This window comes from Gymnoscopelus microlampas (assembly GCF_963454915.1).
Source record: "Gymnoscopelus microlampas genome assembly, chromosome: 9".
NCBI lineage: Eukaryota > Metazoa > Chordata > Actinopteri > Myctophiformes > Myctophidae > Gymnoscopelus > Gymnoscopelus microlampas.
Window position 1 is genome coordinate 41,706,672 of NC_139946.1, and position 16,776 is coordinate 41,723,447.

The 16,776-nt window shown below is 40.7% G+C and overlaps 1 protein-coding gene across 6 annotated transcripts in view; it reads right to left on the bottom strand.

Moving 5' to 3' along the window:
* Window positions 1–4,510: 4,510 nt before the first annotated feature.
* The window catches only part of mcf2l2 (MCF.2 cell line derived transforming sequence-like 2), a gene marked incomplete at its 3' end in the record, with an annotated part of 124,357 nt that continues 112,091 nt past the window's right edge, over window positions 4,511–16,776 (bottom strand). For 5 of the 6 annotated variants that reach the window (XM_084067839.1, XM_084067838.1, XM_084067841.1 and 2 more), the window contains one exon: window positions 16,042–16,161. In XM_084067839.1, coding sequence (XP_083923965.1) covers window positions 16,042–16,161 — 120 coding nt within the window. Of the gene's footprint in view, window positions 8,850–16,041; window positions 16,162–16,776 lie in introns of those variants that run through there. The other variant, XM_084067837.1, reaches the window with a different exon arrangement.

Genomic DNA, 16,776 nt, shown 5'->3' on the forward strand with positions numbered 1-16,776 from the left:
CCTGCAGCCTGTTTCACTCTGAATTCAAAATGCAAGGCAAACAACGCGGCTGCGCTCTGATTGGACGAAGGTTCAACGGAAGCGGAAGGCGGAGGCCTCTGATTGGTCCGTTTATTCAAACCATGATGCGCGCACCATAAAAAAAAGAAAAAATAAGGAGAGAGAAAGAAAAAAAGAAAAAAAATAAACATGCTAGAAATAAGAGTTGAAGAATGATTAGACCAAGACCCATGTAATAAATAAATAAACAGTGATGGAAAAAGTGCTCAGATTTTTGTACTTTTTTATTAGTAAAAGTATTAATACTGCAATGAAGAAATACTCATTCAAAATTGACTTGAGTAAAAGTACAAAAGTATTGGTATCAAAATGTACCTCAAGTACCAAAAGTACAAAGTACTCATTCTGTATCACAATTTTTTTAAATGTATGAAAATCCTTTGAAAATAGCAGATCTACAAGCTCACATGCATTGCGAGTGCGACGAGTTGAGCTATTTTCAAATAGCTAAAGGTTAATGAATGTTTTCTAATAATAATACAAATCTACAAAGTAACTAATAACTAAAGTTTTCAAATAAATGTAGTGGAGTAAAAGTACAATATTTGCCTCTGAGATGTAGTGGAGTAGGAGTAAAAGTTCTGAAAATACTTTGTTACTTTACCCCACTGGAAATAAACATGCAAGAAAGAAGAGTTGAAGAATGGTTAGACCAAGACCCATATAATAAATAAATAAATAAAAGTAGTAAGGTACTTTATTAAAGTGAAAGGAGGGAATAAAGTATTTTCAAGTGGTACACATACTACACAAACAACAATATCACTGCTATGAAAATAATGAAACAGCATAGGTGCAGTATTTCATGTCATCTCAAACTATGTCTGAGATTATGTGAACGTAAAGTAATAAAACTAATTAATAGTAATACAACTATGTCACTGATTTACAAATAATAATAATAATAATAATAATACATTATAATATTTAAATTGCCAAATTGTCAGCCTGCAACCTTTCAAATGCAAAAAAAACACATTTATATGGGGCTTCAGGGAAAACAGCAAAAACAGCAGCTGTGAAAAGCATGGGGTTGTGTGTGTGCCTTGGGTTTCACAGCACCACTAAACAAAACGGCTGTTCATTCATGGGGTAGACCAGTGGTTCTCAACCTGTGGGTCGGGACCCCAGGGGGATCCCCACATGATTTTAAGGGGGTCCCCAGATGACAGTGAAGTGACAATTAGACTTTTAATACCTCCTGAAAAAAAGGAAAAAAAAGACCATCACTGCATCAAAACTAATCAACAAACCGTAAACACTAGTCACACATTGGCCAAATTGTCAAATATTATAAGAAAGAGGCAAAACCTTTGAAAATAGGAGATCTACAAGCTCACAACGCCTCGCGATCGGCGTTGTGAGCCATATCCACGAATGTGTGTGTGTGTGTGTGTGTGTGTGTGTGTGTGTGTGTGTGTGTGTGTGTGTGTGTGTGTGTGTGTGTGTGTGTGTGTGTGTACATTTATATGCATTCTTGTAAATAAAGACCTCAATTAATCAATCAATGCGTGTTCAGGGATCTACGTAGATTGTGTTCATCTCTACACAGTGAAGAACACTTAACGGCTGGATGGGATACTAAATAGGTCATTGTCACAGACTCTAACTTTGACCATGTCAAATAGGATCAGAACTTCTTAGAAATGTTCTCAGACTAGGACATTTGATATATATCTGTAAGCCAAAAGCATGCCTGTGTGTGTGTGTGTGTGTGTGTGTGTGTGTGTGTGTGTGTGTGTGTGTGTGTGTGTGTGTGTGTGCGTGTGCGTGTGCGTGTGCGTGTGCGTGTGCGTGCGCATGTGCATGTGCACGTGCACGCGTTTTGATTTCTCCTATTCCCATTCTATGCTAATTCTGGAGTTAACTGAATGTATTTATTTGTTATTTCTTTGTAAGTTACATCTGATCTAAGTGTAATGTACTTTTTTGTGATGTTCTGAAATGCTTTGGTTGTAATCTCATTCAGGTTCATGAAGTCCCTTTGAACTGAAAATGTCTTATATTGACACTGACTGACCATTTCTAACATCAAAGTAATGTTTGAATGAGACTGGGTGGCCATGTCCGTGTGCATTGCTCACTGTAGCAGAGTAGTAGCTGTTGACTGCAGCTTGTGGGGGGCAAGGTGTCAGGCATTCACTTACGTCTGAAAATAGAGAGGACAGTTCAGTCCACTGATGGAAGCAGCCACCAAGAGTACGATGGCACAGAAACAACTCAAAGTGAATATCTCCGACTTGATGTGATGTTAAACGATACTTCCACTTTCCTCTCCCCTTGTGTGTTTGGCAAGAGAGCTTAAGAGTGGCAGTAGGCTGCAGTGTGGAGGTGGTCAGAAGCAGCAGTGTGATGGAAACAATGACAGAACACCTTACTGGGGATGTGATTGGGTCTTCAGCCTCTGAGGACATCTTGTTCAAATCTCCATCAGTAGTAATATGCGTGTCAACCTCTGCCAGCTTGGAGTTTCAGAGTTGAATCACCTGGCAGTTCAGACTAAACATGGAGAGAAAACCATGGGGTTATCACCATGCTGCTGGCTTGTGATGGACATTTTCGTCAAATTCTTTTTTTGCCACATACCTAAAATATTACAGGCACATATAGGCCATTAGGCCAAGCCCTAAATCTTTAGAAACGAATGTTCCATAGTGTCTATGCCAATGTGCAACACATTTTAAAATGATACTATTTCTGCATTAATTAAATCAGTGTCCTATACGGTAGGTTTCTTCAGAATAGGTAGGACTCCTACATATTCTGAAGAAAACCCAGAGACTGGCAAGTCAGCCACATAATACTGGCTGTACAATGCAGCAAGGACAGTCCAAGTCTATTCCATGTTTATTTGAATAATTGGGTCTCTTACCAGTGCAGTCAGTGCTTTCATCACACATTGCATGAACAAAATAAGAACATTATAATTTCTGTCTGTACAGGGGACAGGTGGTGATTATGCGTTCTGCTGTCTGCTTAGGCTCGCCACACTTGCATGCTGCGCTGTCTGCCAGGCCCCACCTCTTCATAGTTGACTTGTGCTTTCCTTGCCAGGTTGATGGTTGCAGCCTCTCACCGGAGGCTGCAACGAAGGACTGGCAGGTGGGACACAGGGGTGGGCTTCAGTTATAATCGGGAGAGTGTTGTTGTTGGTGACCCTTACGTAAAAAATGTTGTGCCACTGTTTACCTCATGATGCTAACCTCTTCTTTTTTTTTTTTAAAGATATTTTTCTGCCTTTATTGATAGGATAGTGGGCTGACAGGAAATGGGGAGAGAGATGGAGGGGGGGGGGTGAGGGTGACACACAGCAAAGGTTGTAGGGATCGGGAGTCGAACTCGCGACACACTGTCAAGCTGGATTTCCAGCATATGTGGTATGCACCCTGGACCGCTAGGCCAGCGGGCGCCCACAACGATAATCTCTTCTTATCTTTGTGTTCATTTCAGCTTTGGCAGCAGTTATCAACATTTTGCAAAAGGCCTCAAACATCATTAACCCCCCATTCACCTCAAAAATATACTGTTGCTCACCATCCCCCTTTAAGAAAAGGCCTCCACTTATACATACCCGGCAGTCAGAAATCACATCAGAAATGATAACAGAACTGGCAAATAGTGCCCTTCTCTTAGATACAAAGCACCCTCTCATTCCAAGGACAATAAGGTCACCAGAGAGCTTGTCTAAAACATATATCATTACAGCTCGTCTCCAATGGACATATTGATCAGCTCAAGTGAAGCCCTCAAAAATTACAAGAGTAGTGGATGAAGGCAGAAGCTCTGCGGCACTTTGAGGAATTTTCATAAAGCTCACATATCAGACTAGACCATGAGAGGCAATTTGTCTTTAAAAGCATTCGGTGTTTGTTTAAAAAAGCTAAAACATAATTAAGTCAAATGACAGGTGTAATTGAAAGGTATAAGGGTCAGTTGGGGTAAGGGTTAAGTCAGAGAAGCTGCTTCTAAAAAATGAGGAGTACTGTTCAGTCAGCAACTCTAAGACATCTCCAATTAAAAAAAGAAGTTACCCTAATTCATCTGTGTGTCACTGGTGTCTGAGGCTGGAAGAGCCAATCTGGAGCATTTAAAACTTTATAACACACATCTCCTGTCTCTAAATTATGATTTCATCTGGGCACAGAGGGAAGCAGATAAAAAAGTTAGCACCAGTCACAGACAGAGCGAATATGCTTTAAGTCTAACATTAATAGCTTGTTCCTTCCCCTTGAAGGAGTAGCAGAAGCCTGGCTGGAATTATAATGACGCAGCGGCGGCGGCACCGCTCCACCATACCTGAGCCAGCCATTGATCACTGACATAAGACCAGAAATACACCAAGGCCTTTCAAAATGCATGTATTTCATCACATACTTGAATGTACAGAAAGTCATTTACACTCATCACTTTGATGGCCTTGTCCACAGGAAGAAAAAGCAGCAGTGAAGAATACAGTCTGTTTTTCCCCCTTCCCCCCTCTCTCTCTTTCAAATAATTACATTTCATTTTAATACAGTCTTAAATCATCATAAAACTAGCTGTGGCACAGCGGGGCCGGGATGCAGGGGGTTGGTTGTGGGGTGCAGTGGGGAGAAGTCACGGAGCTCGCTGTGGCAGCATGTGAATTCACCGCCTGCTGGCGCAGACTTTAATAACGTCTCGTTTGAATGCCCTTCCTATTCTTGACACAAGTCTCGTCTGTGAGATATAGAACACAGCAAGGTGGTGAAAAAAGATCACTTGGTTTTTCTGTTTACGTTTTTTTCTCAGTCTCCAGGCCTTTCTGCAGCGCTGAGCATCAGTAATCCTGAGGGTCCAATCTCTCTTTTCAGCTGATGGCAAACTGACAATGTTTTCTCACCATCTTACTGGCACCCAACATTCAAGATTTTGATTTGTGATCCCTTCTTTTGCCTCCCATTCATTGGTCCATGGCGACAAGACTACAAAACGGACTAAAAAAGAACTCTAAGGTTGATGCGAAGGGATTGCTCCGTGATTGCATCAGTGTGGAAGAAATTCTAAATGGTTAAGGTATTGAAATGCACATGAAATAAACACAGCACAGGTTACACAGCATTCAAACCTTTATAATTTTGCATATAGGAGTGTCACTAACGTTTGCTTTTCTGGACCTGCAAATGGTTTCTGGACCGTGTCGTCTTGGGGAATAGCAATTAATAATACTTTAACATTAGGGACTGCTTCACTTAAAACCAATGTCAGAGAACACTAGAGGATGTTCTATGTGTTGAGGAGATAAGTATGGACCATACATCATTATTCTATGGACCGACATGACTGGCCCCCAGCCCTGAGTTTGAGAAACAAGGTCATATAAACAAGGACCTTTTACTCAAACTAAAGTATGCCCGTATGCTATCTGAAATATTCATGCTTTTCTTTATAAGTTTGAAAACAGTGTCAAATGATATATTAAAAAACAAAATCAGTTTATGAATGCATATTATCACAATTAAAGAAGGTGAACTCTTATAAATATGTACATTACAATGATAGACTGTAGTTTATACACACTTAATACATTCTAAAATATGAAACAATGGATGATTAAAAATGCAGTATGGTGCAATAGAATTGTCTTTACAAAGATACAATCTGACTTTCATTTCCGTTAGGATACACAAAATATACAACATGTTAAATGCATGAGAAACGCGGATGTGTGTTATTTAGGAGACTGCTGCCTTCCGATACAGGCAATCTAAATGACAGCACCCTGTATTACAGTGAAAGTGCACATGGACATGGTTGGCAAATCATTGTTTGATGAAGCTCATACTACTATACAAAGTGAGAAAATGGGGCACTTGATTTGCTCGAATAGCAACCATTTACTGTAAGCCCTATTTTAAACTTTGTCGTACAGTATGCGTCGTGCCAAAATAGTGAAAACAGCCAATCTACAAGCTCACAATTCTGTTGTGAGCTTGTAAATCTGTTATTTATGTTATTATTGCACATTTCTGCAAAAAAGAAAAGAAAGAAAATAATTGCCCATAATGACATGCCTAAAATAGGGACGCCAGGTTGAAAGTGGTTTTAAAAAAATCAAAAGATCTGACCAATATTATCAGGATCTGGTGAAGGAAAGCCTTTTGAGTAGCAAACTAGTAAGTCGTCTCATTACAGTGTAATTGCAGAAAGAGATCTGTAACCTAAAACGCTACAAATGGAACATGACGTGGATGTTTCTTATCATTTGACCTGCCTTCAAAAATAAGGTGCGATGCACAGAAAAGAGGCACATGTCAAATATATGTAAATAGCAGAAAATATACAAATACACAGCAGTCATACAGGAATGGATCTTTACATGGCTGATCGTTCTAAAATACTGAAAAATTATAATGTCACATAAAATGGCGCAACTGTGTCGTTATGCAACATATTCATTTGCATTTGAAATAATCTCTTCTTCCACCCTCCCTTCAGATCATCAAGTATCCATGATCTGAAGAACGTTATATTTTCCTCTCGCAGAAAGTGTGAAAACACAATTCTGTTCACAAAAAAAAAAACAGCCGAGTTGGTGTAAAAAAAAAACACCCCCTTATCACATATCAAACAGCTCCCTAACCCTTTTTAGAACATCATTTCGGATATCAAGAGTACATAAATATGATTCATCAAAGAAATGGTTTGTTTGCTCAATTGACATTTTCTAATGACAAAAGGTGCTATAGCTTCTGCTTCCAATATCTCTACAACCTCAGCACTGGTTTTAGGGTCTTTTTGGATGGAGTGGAACGTCTCCCTGTTCTCGATCAATCAGATTACGTGTTTCTTTAAAAAAAAAAACTCAGCTACTACTTTGGATTCAGCAGGATGGCCTAGCCTGGCTGCAGCTAGGAGTATGCAGACTCATTAAGGTTTCATTTATACTCTGTAGTACGACAGTCACTTGTTCAAGCGAACAATGCATCATGCATCAATGCATCATCACCGTCATGTGATGGATTATAAAAGGAGCTTTACAGCGGGGTTTGAAGATCAAAATACAATCAGTGTGACGCGTCTGTCAGTCAGTTAGACAGAGAACAATAAACTATAGGATCAGGTTGACTTGATGGAGACCAATCATCAGGACAGGTACAGCTACCACAATACTGTATTTATAGGTGAACATGAATTCTGAATATCAGTTTAAAGGAGTAGTTCACCCAAATAATTACTTATTTTCTGTCAATTACACACCCCACGAAGCCTTGAAGTCATGGATTTTTTTTTTCTGTATTCCTAAGGCAATAATTTGATGACTGGCAGATTAGGAGACTGATGACCACACAAATTATGGGCTTAGGAATGCGACAAAAACAAAAACATTTCCATACATTCAAGGCTTCATGAGGTGTGTAAATGATAGAAAATAAGAAAAAATGTGGGTGAACTACTCCTTTAACGGCAAATGCCAAAAGGGGAAAGAGCCTTTGCAACATGCCTACAGTACACTCCAGACGCTATATTTATAGGTTTGTATAATTAATCAGTTGCATAATAGCTGTGCTGTGCTCTTGTCAGGCGTAATTATAGAGGATAAGTAATTAAAACAGGTGTGTTTGTGTGTGTTCAGGGACACAACCTCTCCACCTCTCTATTCATGAGAGGTCATTGAGCAGGGTGAACGTGCAGCAAAAAGGCACCGCAGGGATTCTGCTCTTATAAAATAAAATTACTGGCGTGAAAGCAAAACTCATCACTGGTATATGATTAATCTTTGCAGCTAATTTAAGACCTCTGCATATAAAATGGTCACATTTCTGAGGGTATAATTATATGTATTCCTGACATACCGAGACCTAAAAAAAAAACTCCCCCCACACACAGTTTTAAGAACAGGTGTTACGTTGACAACCATGTGCGGTATGGCAATACGATGGGGCCCACGAGAGACTTTGTCAGTGGTACTGATGGCATGCATGGCAATCGGTATCTATCAAGTCATTTTTAATCGTCCGAGTCCTAAAAGTCTTCTGCAGCTGAAGCAGGGCAGGGCTAGAAACACACATATCTCGTCTGAAGTGTTCAGCTTAGCAGCATCAAAAGGCACCTAGCTGAGCCCTAGTTCCCTACCGGTGAACTAGAGGGATGTGCATTTAGTGTTATCCAACTCAGACACTATCTGATTTCTTCAGGTACAGAACATAGCCACTCAGGCATAGCATGTGTAGTCTTTTGAATAAACTGAATTAAATCACACATGGGGATCTGAAGTTCTCCCTATACACCCGTGTCTGATAACAAGTGCCATTTCTCTGTGCAAATACTCCACAGCGGGTACTTGGTAGTTCTTTGATCTGTGAATCATATATGGCTTTCCCACTGTGGAATTCAAGCATGTTTAGGTTCCAGCATTTTCCAGGGGGTTCGTAGAAAAGCTAAAACATGTCAGTCGTGAAAAACTGCAGTTGAAAACAACAGTCATCCGTGTTTGCAGTCCATTGAGAAAGGGTACTGTTGGAAAAACTATCAAAGTTGGCTTTGTTTGTAGTCCAACATGGAGAAGTACAGTAGAAAAACAATAGTCCACAACTTTGTAGTCCAACATGGACCATTAGAGTAAAAAGAACACTCCAATAGTTGGCCATGTTTACAGTTAAATTAAGAAATACAGTGGAAAAACCATAGTCAACCATGTTTGTCTTCCAACTCAGTTATCTACAATTGCATCCATGTTTATCTGCTGTCTTGAGACACATCACCCCAGGTGCTGGCTTCATTGTCATCTGAATCTGACAGCGCCGCCGTACACAAATCACTGAAGATATCTGCAAGGAAAAAGAAGAAACATCAAGAGTCAATGACAAACTCCAATTAGCAGTTGGCAATACAAGTAATATATGGTTGCCAAGCAAATGGGCATGAAGGCATACAGGCAAACTGGGGCATTCAAACAGTGTGTTTAAGGTAGGGTTGCACAGCCCGGCTGCAATGCCAATAAAACATAACAGACCAAACAATGCAGCTTTAATAGGAGTGTAAAACAAGGGCACATAATAGTGAGACATTCAATATCTACATCAATATCAGTCAGTGGAGTGCATAAAGAATTATAGCGAAGGCAGACTCGGGCAATCAAAAGTGAAAGGTAAAGGGGCTGTTTGTAAATGGATTCCACTTAGCCAAAATATTGCAGTCAACTGCCAATGCATGGAACTCTGCCCCTCTTAATATGAAAACATCTTAGAGCGGGAGAGAAAGGGAGGGGGGGGAGGGTAGGGGGTGAAAAGGAGAAAGAGGAAGACAGGGCAATAAAGAGAAAGAGGCAAAAGCAAATGTTCATGAGACTAAATTAGGGGGAAAGAAATTGAGAAATAAATAAAGATACTAGTATTACAGAGGAACAGAGCTCCATAATAAAAAAAAGAAGGCTCTGAATGAAACACTTCCACAAGGACCAGCCTTCAAGCTGATGTGGAAATGAGGAGATTAAGCAGAGAGGGATCAGACACTACAGGGTGGATGGAGTGAAACATTAAAGCGGGAGAGCAGTGTGGAAGAGAGAGAGAGAGAGAGAGAGAGAGAGAGAGAGAGAGAGAGTGAGTAAAGGAGAGGGAGGAACAGGGCAGGGAGGGAGGTGATCGTGCTGCAGTGAGTGACATCATGCTCTGCTTATTCAACTCCACAGCCAAAAGCTTTTCCAGTCCCACCCGCTCCATCCTTCCATCCACCCCGAATCCATCCAACCGCACTCCCTTCTCCCCAAGCAGCGGGCCCACCTAATCCCTCCGCGGCTCCCAGCCCAAACTGCCATGAGGAAGCGCGAGGAAGTTTGAGACTGATTTATACACACATCAGCAAAGTTTCATGCGATATAGGCTGAACACTGTTACAGGCGTATTTTCAACAATGTCACAAAAGCAGTTGAAAATACGGTATTTTTGTTGGGACGACGTGCCGCAAGACACTTTTTGTCACCAAAGCACAAACTCGCTCATAAAAGGAGTATGAGTGAGATGAGGGAGTGAGTTGAGGGAGCGGTGGGTGTGAGTGAGTGCGCGGTAGCAAGGCTGCCAGTGGTTAGTCAGGAATACCAGTGTTGTTACTTAATGAATGACCTCCGTCAGATGTTGTCTGCAGTATACTGGCCGGGACCAGCCCTGTCTCCTCTGTTAATAGGTTCTTGACTAGCCTAGAGAACATACATGAAACACATGTTTGTTTTGGAGGTTCCTTCGCTATAGCGTAGAGAATGAAACAAAAATGCATACATGATGCGACCCAACGACTTGAATGTGTCACTCGCTTATCTCCAAACGTGAGACATGATGAGTTCATGTTCCTGCACACTCTTGGTCTCTGTTATATTTGTCAACGTTTTGGTCAGACAAGAACCTTCATCAGGACATGATAAGATGTCCTGTTGAAGGTCCTGACCAAAGTGTTGACGATTAAAACAGAGAATTGATAGAAGTGTGCGAGAATATGCAGTTCCTTTTTGAAAGTTTTTTACTGAAGAAAATATGTAATATTAAATAAAACAGTTCAACACAGTTTGTATTTCCAATTATCGTTGTTTAAGATGACATTTTTTTTAGTTCTTATCTAACGCAGTGGTTTTGAAAGAATGGGCTGCCAGGGGGCACCAAATGAACCAAGTGAAAAGGAGAGACAAAAATAAATGAAATAAACGTTTTTTTCATTTCATTGTTCTACTAAACATTATTGTGTCATTTTGACCCCTTTCAACCCAGCTTCCCTATTTTGGTCATGTCACTATTGATTTGCCTTGCAAATTGAAATTCTTAACAAGCCTTGAAAAAAAGTAATTACCAAGATTTCCTAAACCACCCCAAACAAAATACATTAAAGTTCTTATCTAACCAATATCATTGATGGAAAATAATAGTGGGCAAAAACAGTAATTTAGAAGTGCTAGCGTGACTGCTGTGCTGTCAGAAATAAAACATCCAGACAGTGCATCACAAGAAGAACGCCGACGTACTTCACACCCATCTTACTTTCTAAAATCAGGACCTGATGATGACAAGTGTAAATGATGTACTCTATTCTGGTGGGACGGCGTAATAGCGCGGATAATCAGTGCATTGTTTCTCATCGACTCTCGTGATTTAACTTCAGAAGTTTCTATGTAGCTTTCTAGTGAGAGGCTGAGAGACATTTTCTCAACTGGCACAACTCATTTAGCAGAACTGGGTTGCAGTTGGCACACACCCTAGTTCACAATAACACACACACACACACACACACACACACACACACACACACACACACACACACACACACACACACACACACACACACACACACACACACACACACACACACACACACACACACACACACACACACACACACACACACACACACACACACACACACAAGAACATGGAGCATTCACAAGCCTGGACTGAAGCCAAACTATTGAAAATTCAGATGAAATTATTCAGTTCGGTGGGTGGGTGGGGGGTTTTCCCCATCTAAAAACTCTTCTTCTCCTCATACACTTATTCTCAGTTCCTTAAGAAGTTGGCTTTGTGGAGATAAGAAACTTTCTGCCAGACACTGAAATCAGAGTATCGCGCGCAAGTCTTTATTCTATTCATATTCTGATGTATTCTGTTGGCAGGACACATGGTGCATGTGCTGAAGCCTTCTGGGCCCTGATGCAAATATACTGTAAATTGCCAGCGGCAAAGCCCACAGGGACAGACGGGGACAGCCAGGGACACTGGGTTTTGTGTGTGTGTGTGTGTGTGTGTGTGTGTGTGTGTGTGCGCGTGTGTGTGATAGAGTGCATGTTGTGGGTGTGAAACAAACACTTCCTAGGTGGAGCGTGCTCTTGGGAGCGATGTGTTAGCAGACGAATCAACACTTGGATGTGAAAATTTGTCAGCAGCGTCACAGATGCACACCATGGAAATAAGTAGGCTATTCACAAGCGTACAGAAGATCTGTCACATATACACTTGGCACCTGATTTGAATTTAAACACGCACGCATGCACAAAAGTCTTCCGCATCCAATGCTGATGTAAAGTGCAATACAGCTTTATATCGCTTCCCATCTGACGTAAAAAAAACATGAATAAAAACGAAGAACTTATGAATTCCTCATCTTGCTCGAGCGAGGAAGAAGGCGACAGCGGGCGGAGATGAGTGTGAGTGAGGTATTCTGGTGCCAAAAATCCATAGATGAAGATGATGGAAGACGGTTTTAACACATGAAATATGTATGAGCTGATGAAAAACGAGGATATTCAAATGGTTTTAAGTGCAGCTTTTATCTAACAGGGTTATTATTCACCACCAAATGCGCTGAGAATGAAACCAAAACAAAACACCCTCTCGTGTCTCTCTCTACCCCCCCCCCCCCAAACCCACCCACCCACACACCTTTTGTTTATACTTCTTTCTCAGTTGCTCTCACCATGGCTTCTAAAGGCCCTTTCCTAGCAAGCCAATAACCACTTTTTTTTCAGTGAATCAAAGGATGGGTAGAGAGATGGAGGAACAATGAGCTGAATAAAACGGACCTATTTATCATTCTTCCGAATGCATTGTGTTCTCATTGATCTAGAATTCTAGACTGTAGTGTAGACCATTCTCGTCACACTTTGTTTCCTGTTAATATCTCCCAGTGCTTTATCAGGGTAATGTTATGGTGAACAAAATTCTAATCCCAAATGAGGGGGATTGAGCCTTTAATCGCTGCAGAGAGAGAGAGAGAGAGAGAGAGAGAGAGAGAGAGAGAGAGAGAGAGAGAGAGAGAGAGAGAGAGAGAGAGAGAGAGAGCAGAGTCGTTATTTCGCTATACTAATTTCCCCTCTCAGGCTGCACTGATTAATGTGAGCCAGCCTCTACTGTATATGGACTGTAAACCAGGGAAGTTAATGCATAAGGCCCACAGAGAGGAAAGCAAAGTGGAAGCTGCCGTGATAGATTTGTCATTTGGCAAAGTTGTCATCTTCTATTCCATATTCTGCTCAAGTTTAAAGTAGGCCTATGTGTGCTAAATAACTCATCTCAAGTATTGAATGTAAAAATGCGTTCACATTTTTAGGATGTAATATTTGAACGTCTGGGAGTTCTTGATGCGTTCACGTCAAATGGTTATGTTAAAGGTTTTGTTAAACTGTCTTGGGGTGCACTGGCAATGTGCATGTGATAGTGTCTTTCTCCTGGCGGCTGGCGTGTCATTTTAAGATTTCTTTGGGCTATTCAAAAATAGCAGATATACAAGCTAGTGCCGCGCTATGAGCTTGTAGATATGCTATTTATATCTATTTTTTATCGTGAAAATGTGTGCACATCTTTTAATATATATATATATATATATACATTTTTAACTGAAATCTTTGCTTCTGGGGGTCCCTGGAACAACATATTTTGAGATGGGGGTCTGCGGCCAAATACATATCATTTTGGGAGGTCCTTGACATGAAAAAGAACCACTGATATATAGCAACATAAGTTTTTTCATAAAACACTTTAAGGATTTAGAAGACTCTTTGTAGAATCCCCGAGAAGCAATAAGATTTGAGTTACAAATCTTCTATTCGAAGATTTGCACATATTTTCACGTTTTTTTTCCCCAAAAATAGCAGATCTACAAGCTCATAGCGCGGCACTCGGTGCTGCGCTATGAGCTTGTATATCTGCTATTTTTGAATAGCCAAAGGAACCTAAAAATGACACACAGATGCGTTCCCGGTCTTAATGGGTTAAGAAAATTATGTTATTTTTGTGCTCTTATTGTAAACTCTTTTCATAAAAGCAACTGCAGCAAATGACTTTAATGTTAATGTTTCTCGCCTTTCTCGAAATTGTTATAGGAACCATGAATGTCATGTCATTTCATTTCTGTATGCCCTGTTGTATCGTAATGTATTTTATTGTTCCTTGTTCTATGTTTTATGTGGGGACTGCGGATGAAAATTAGTTACTGCTAAATCCTGTGTGTTATGTTACATGTATTATTATGTAAATACACATGTATTATGTAGGTAAATTAATATGCTCTGCCCGTCTAAATACACAAATAAAGTAAAGTCATGCTGTACTGTAACTACAATCCTATAACCAGAGTGACGAAGTTAGGATATAAAAGTATGTGACCTCCTTATTGCAAGCTACCCTTTTATTTCAGAGAACAATGACAATGTTTTACCGGTAAAATCACCGTTCCCCTGCTCCCCTGTGAGAAAGCTATCATCATAGAATGGTGATTTGCGTCTACGGTGGATCATCAGCCATGTGTGTGACTGTCCCAGAGGGATGCAGCTAATCAAAAGAGCGTAACTTGCATGTAGAAGAATTCATCAGGATGGAAAACCCGGTGGCATGTGGCAGGCGTAGTGCTTTGAAAATTGTGGGTCTGCGGAGAAAATACACTAGATACTGTATGTATTATTTTTACTCCTTTTTCTCCCATTCTAGTAATTATGCCAATTAATCCCCAACACATTTCTGTGTTGCCACTGCTATTGAACCCTACTGGCAGCTGGCTCACATGCCAGAGAGGAACCCCCAGTGGCCAATGCGATGCACTGCAGTGAATTTGAACCCCTCGACACTGTAGTGATTTATTTTCATTTTTTATATTTATTTTGTATGTGTGTGTGTGTGTGTGTGTGTGTGTGTGTGTGTGTGTGTGTGTGTGTGTGTGTGTGTGTGTGTGTGTGTGTGTGTGTGTGTGTGTGTGTGTGTGTATGTGTGTATATATATATATATATATATATATATATATATATATATATATATATATATATATATATATATATAGGTGGCAAACAGTGCATTTACTGGGAGCCTGTTTGGAATGTTATTAGGTGTGCCAAGTAGTCAATGGGCATGGACTTAACTGTCAAATTGACCTTATTTGGACTGCCCACCTGCAGTACTGTTTAGTTTTTTTTTCTTTTGAGAGCCTACCTCATTCACTGTAAATGAACTGAAAGAATGACATGGCCTTGATGCCCCGTTTTCCACAGCTTTCTCTATAACGGGAATAGACTGTGACCCAGTTTTAATGGAGGTTACTCAGTTTTTAATGGAGGTGATTGTGGCTGGGGAATTAATGGCGTTCCTCGTAATGATATAATAAATAAATCAGATTTTATAAACGTACACATAAATTAAAGCCACTCCAAACAACAACGACTCCTCACAAACATTGCCATGTTAGAATTAAATTAAATTAGACGTTTAGACGTTCTGTCTGGATGCCACCTCCTCCCAAAACGCTTCCCCCTTCCCTCTTGTCCTCAACCAACCCCACTTCATTATTATTGATGATGAGCAAGACACATTTCACTTCATTAGACGGCCAACTGTGAGAATCAAATGAATGGGATTTAACAAGCTGAACTTCCAATGGATAAAAGTAGAATATAAGTTGAGTGGACAAAAAAAAGGAGAGAAGAAATAAAAATAATTTATCGGGAACTGACTGACTGACTATATCAATTGAAGGCTAGCAGTTTGCAGTTTTGCACAGTATGTAGGCGTAATCTTCCGAGCCAACACTACCAACTTTAGTTTCTCAGCATTGGTCCTATATAGTCAGGGCAAAACTGTGGTCCTATTGCTATCGGAAGCTGGGCTTCAACAACATACAGTATATCTCCAATGAAATATACTGATATTACTTCATTAGTGTTAGGCTTAGGCAATCTTGTGCCATCTAGCAGGAACAAACTGGTACACAGAAAAAGGGGAGACCAAGGCACTCTTGTGGAAAAATCAAAAAGCCTTTAATAGTCTGGCTAATGCATGGCAAGAATTTAAAAAAATACACCTTACGCGTTGCGGCAACACAATGGTATTCCCACAATTCCCTTTGAACAAAGTATGACTAATGAGCAAATGGCAAACGCGCTTAATTGCCACTGTGTGAACTGCAGTGCTAAGCTGATATGGGAGTATTGAGAGTGGGGCGGGGCCATGTTGATTGATTGACTTCTATTAAAAGTGCAATGCTGCTGAGCCAATAGAAAACTCACCAGTGTCCGTTCTCCGCCTCCTCCAGGAACTGCACGAGATCACCTGACTCCAGAGAGAGGTCCCTGGCTGCACGAGACTCGTAGGTCAGCTGCACGCGGAAACGACCACTGTCACCCTGTCACCAAGAGGGAAAAAAAGAGTTTGAGTGTGTGTGTGTGTGTGTGTGTGTGTGTGTGTGTGTGTGTGTGTGTGTGTGTGTGTGTGTGTGTGTGTGTGTGTGTGTGTGTGTGTGTGTGTGTGTGTGTGTGTGCTTGTCACCATTGTGTGCAAGTTGGAACCAGCATGTGTGTCAGGCTTCTATGTCTGCCTCCCTTAACCCATTCAATCCGGGAATGCGTCTACAAATGTCTTCTAAATCCTAACAGTTTTCTGAAAACCGTACTGTATGTTGCTATAATAATATCAGTGGTTCTCAAACATGTTCATGTCAAGGACCACCCAAAATGATATGTATTTGGTCGTGAACCCCCCCCCCCCCCATCTCAAAATATTTAGTTCCAGGGACCCCCCAAGAAGCAAAGATTTGAGGTACAAATGTTTGCTTTAAAAATATATATATATTCAAAGATTTGCACAAGTTTTTTTTCACACATGGGGTGGTAGTGGCTCAGGGGTAGAGTGGCCGGTAGAGCAGCCGGATGGGAACCGCAAGGTTCCCCGTTCGATCCTGGGCTTCCCCAGAGTTAGTGTCGAAGTGTCCTTGAGCAAGACGCTGAACCCCTAATTGCTC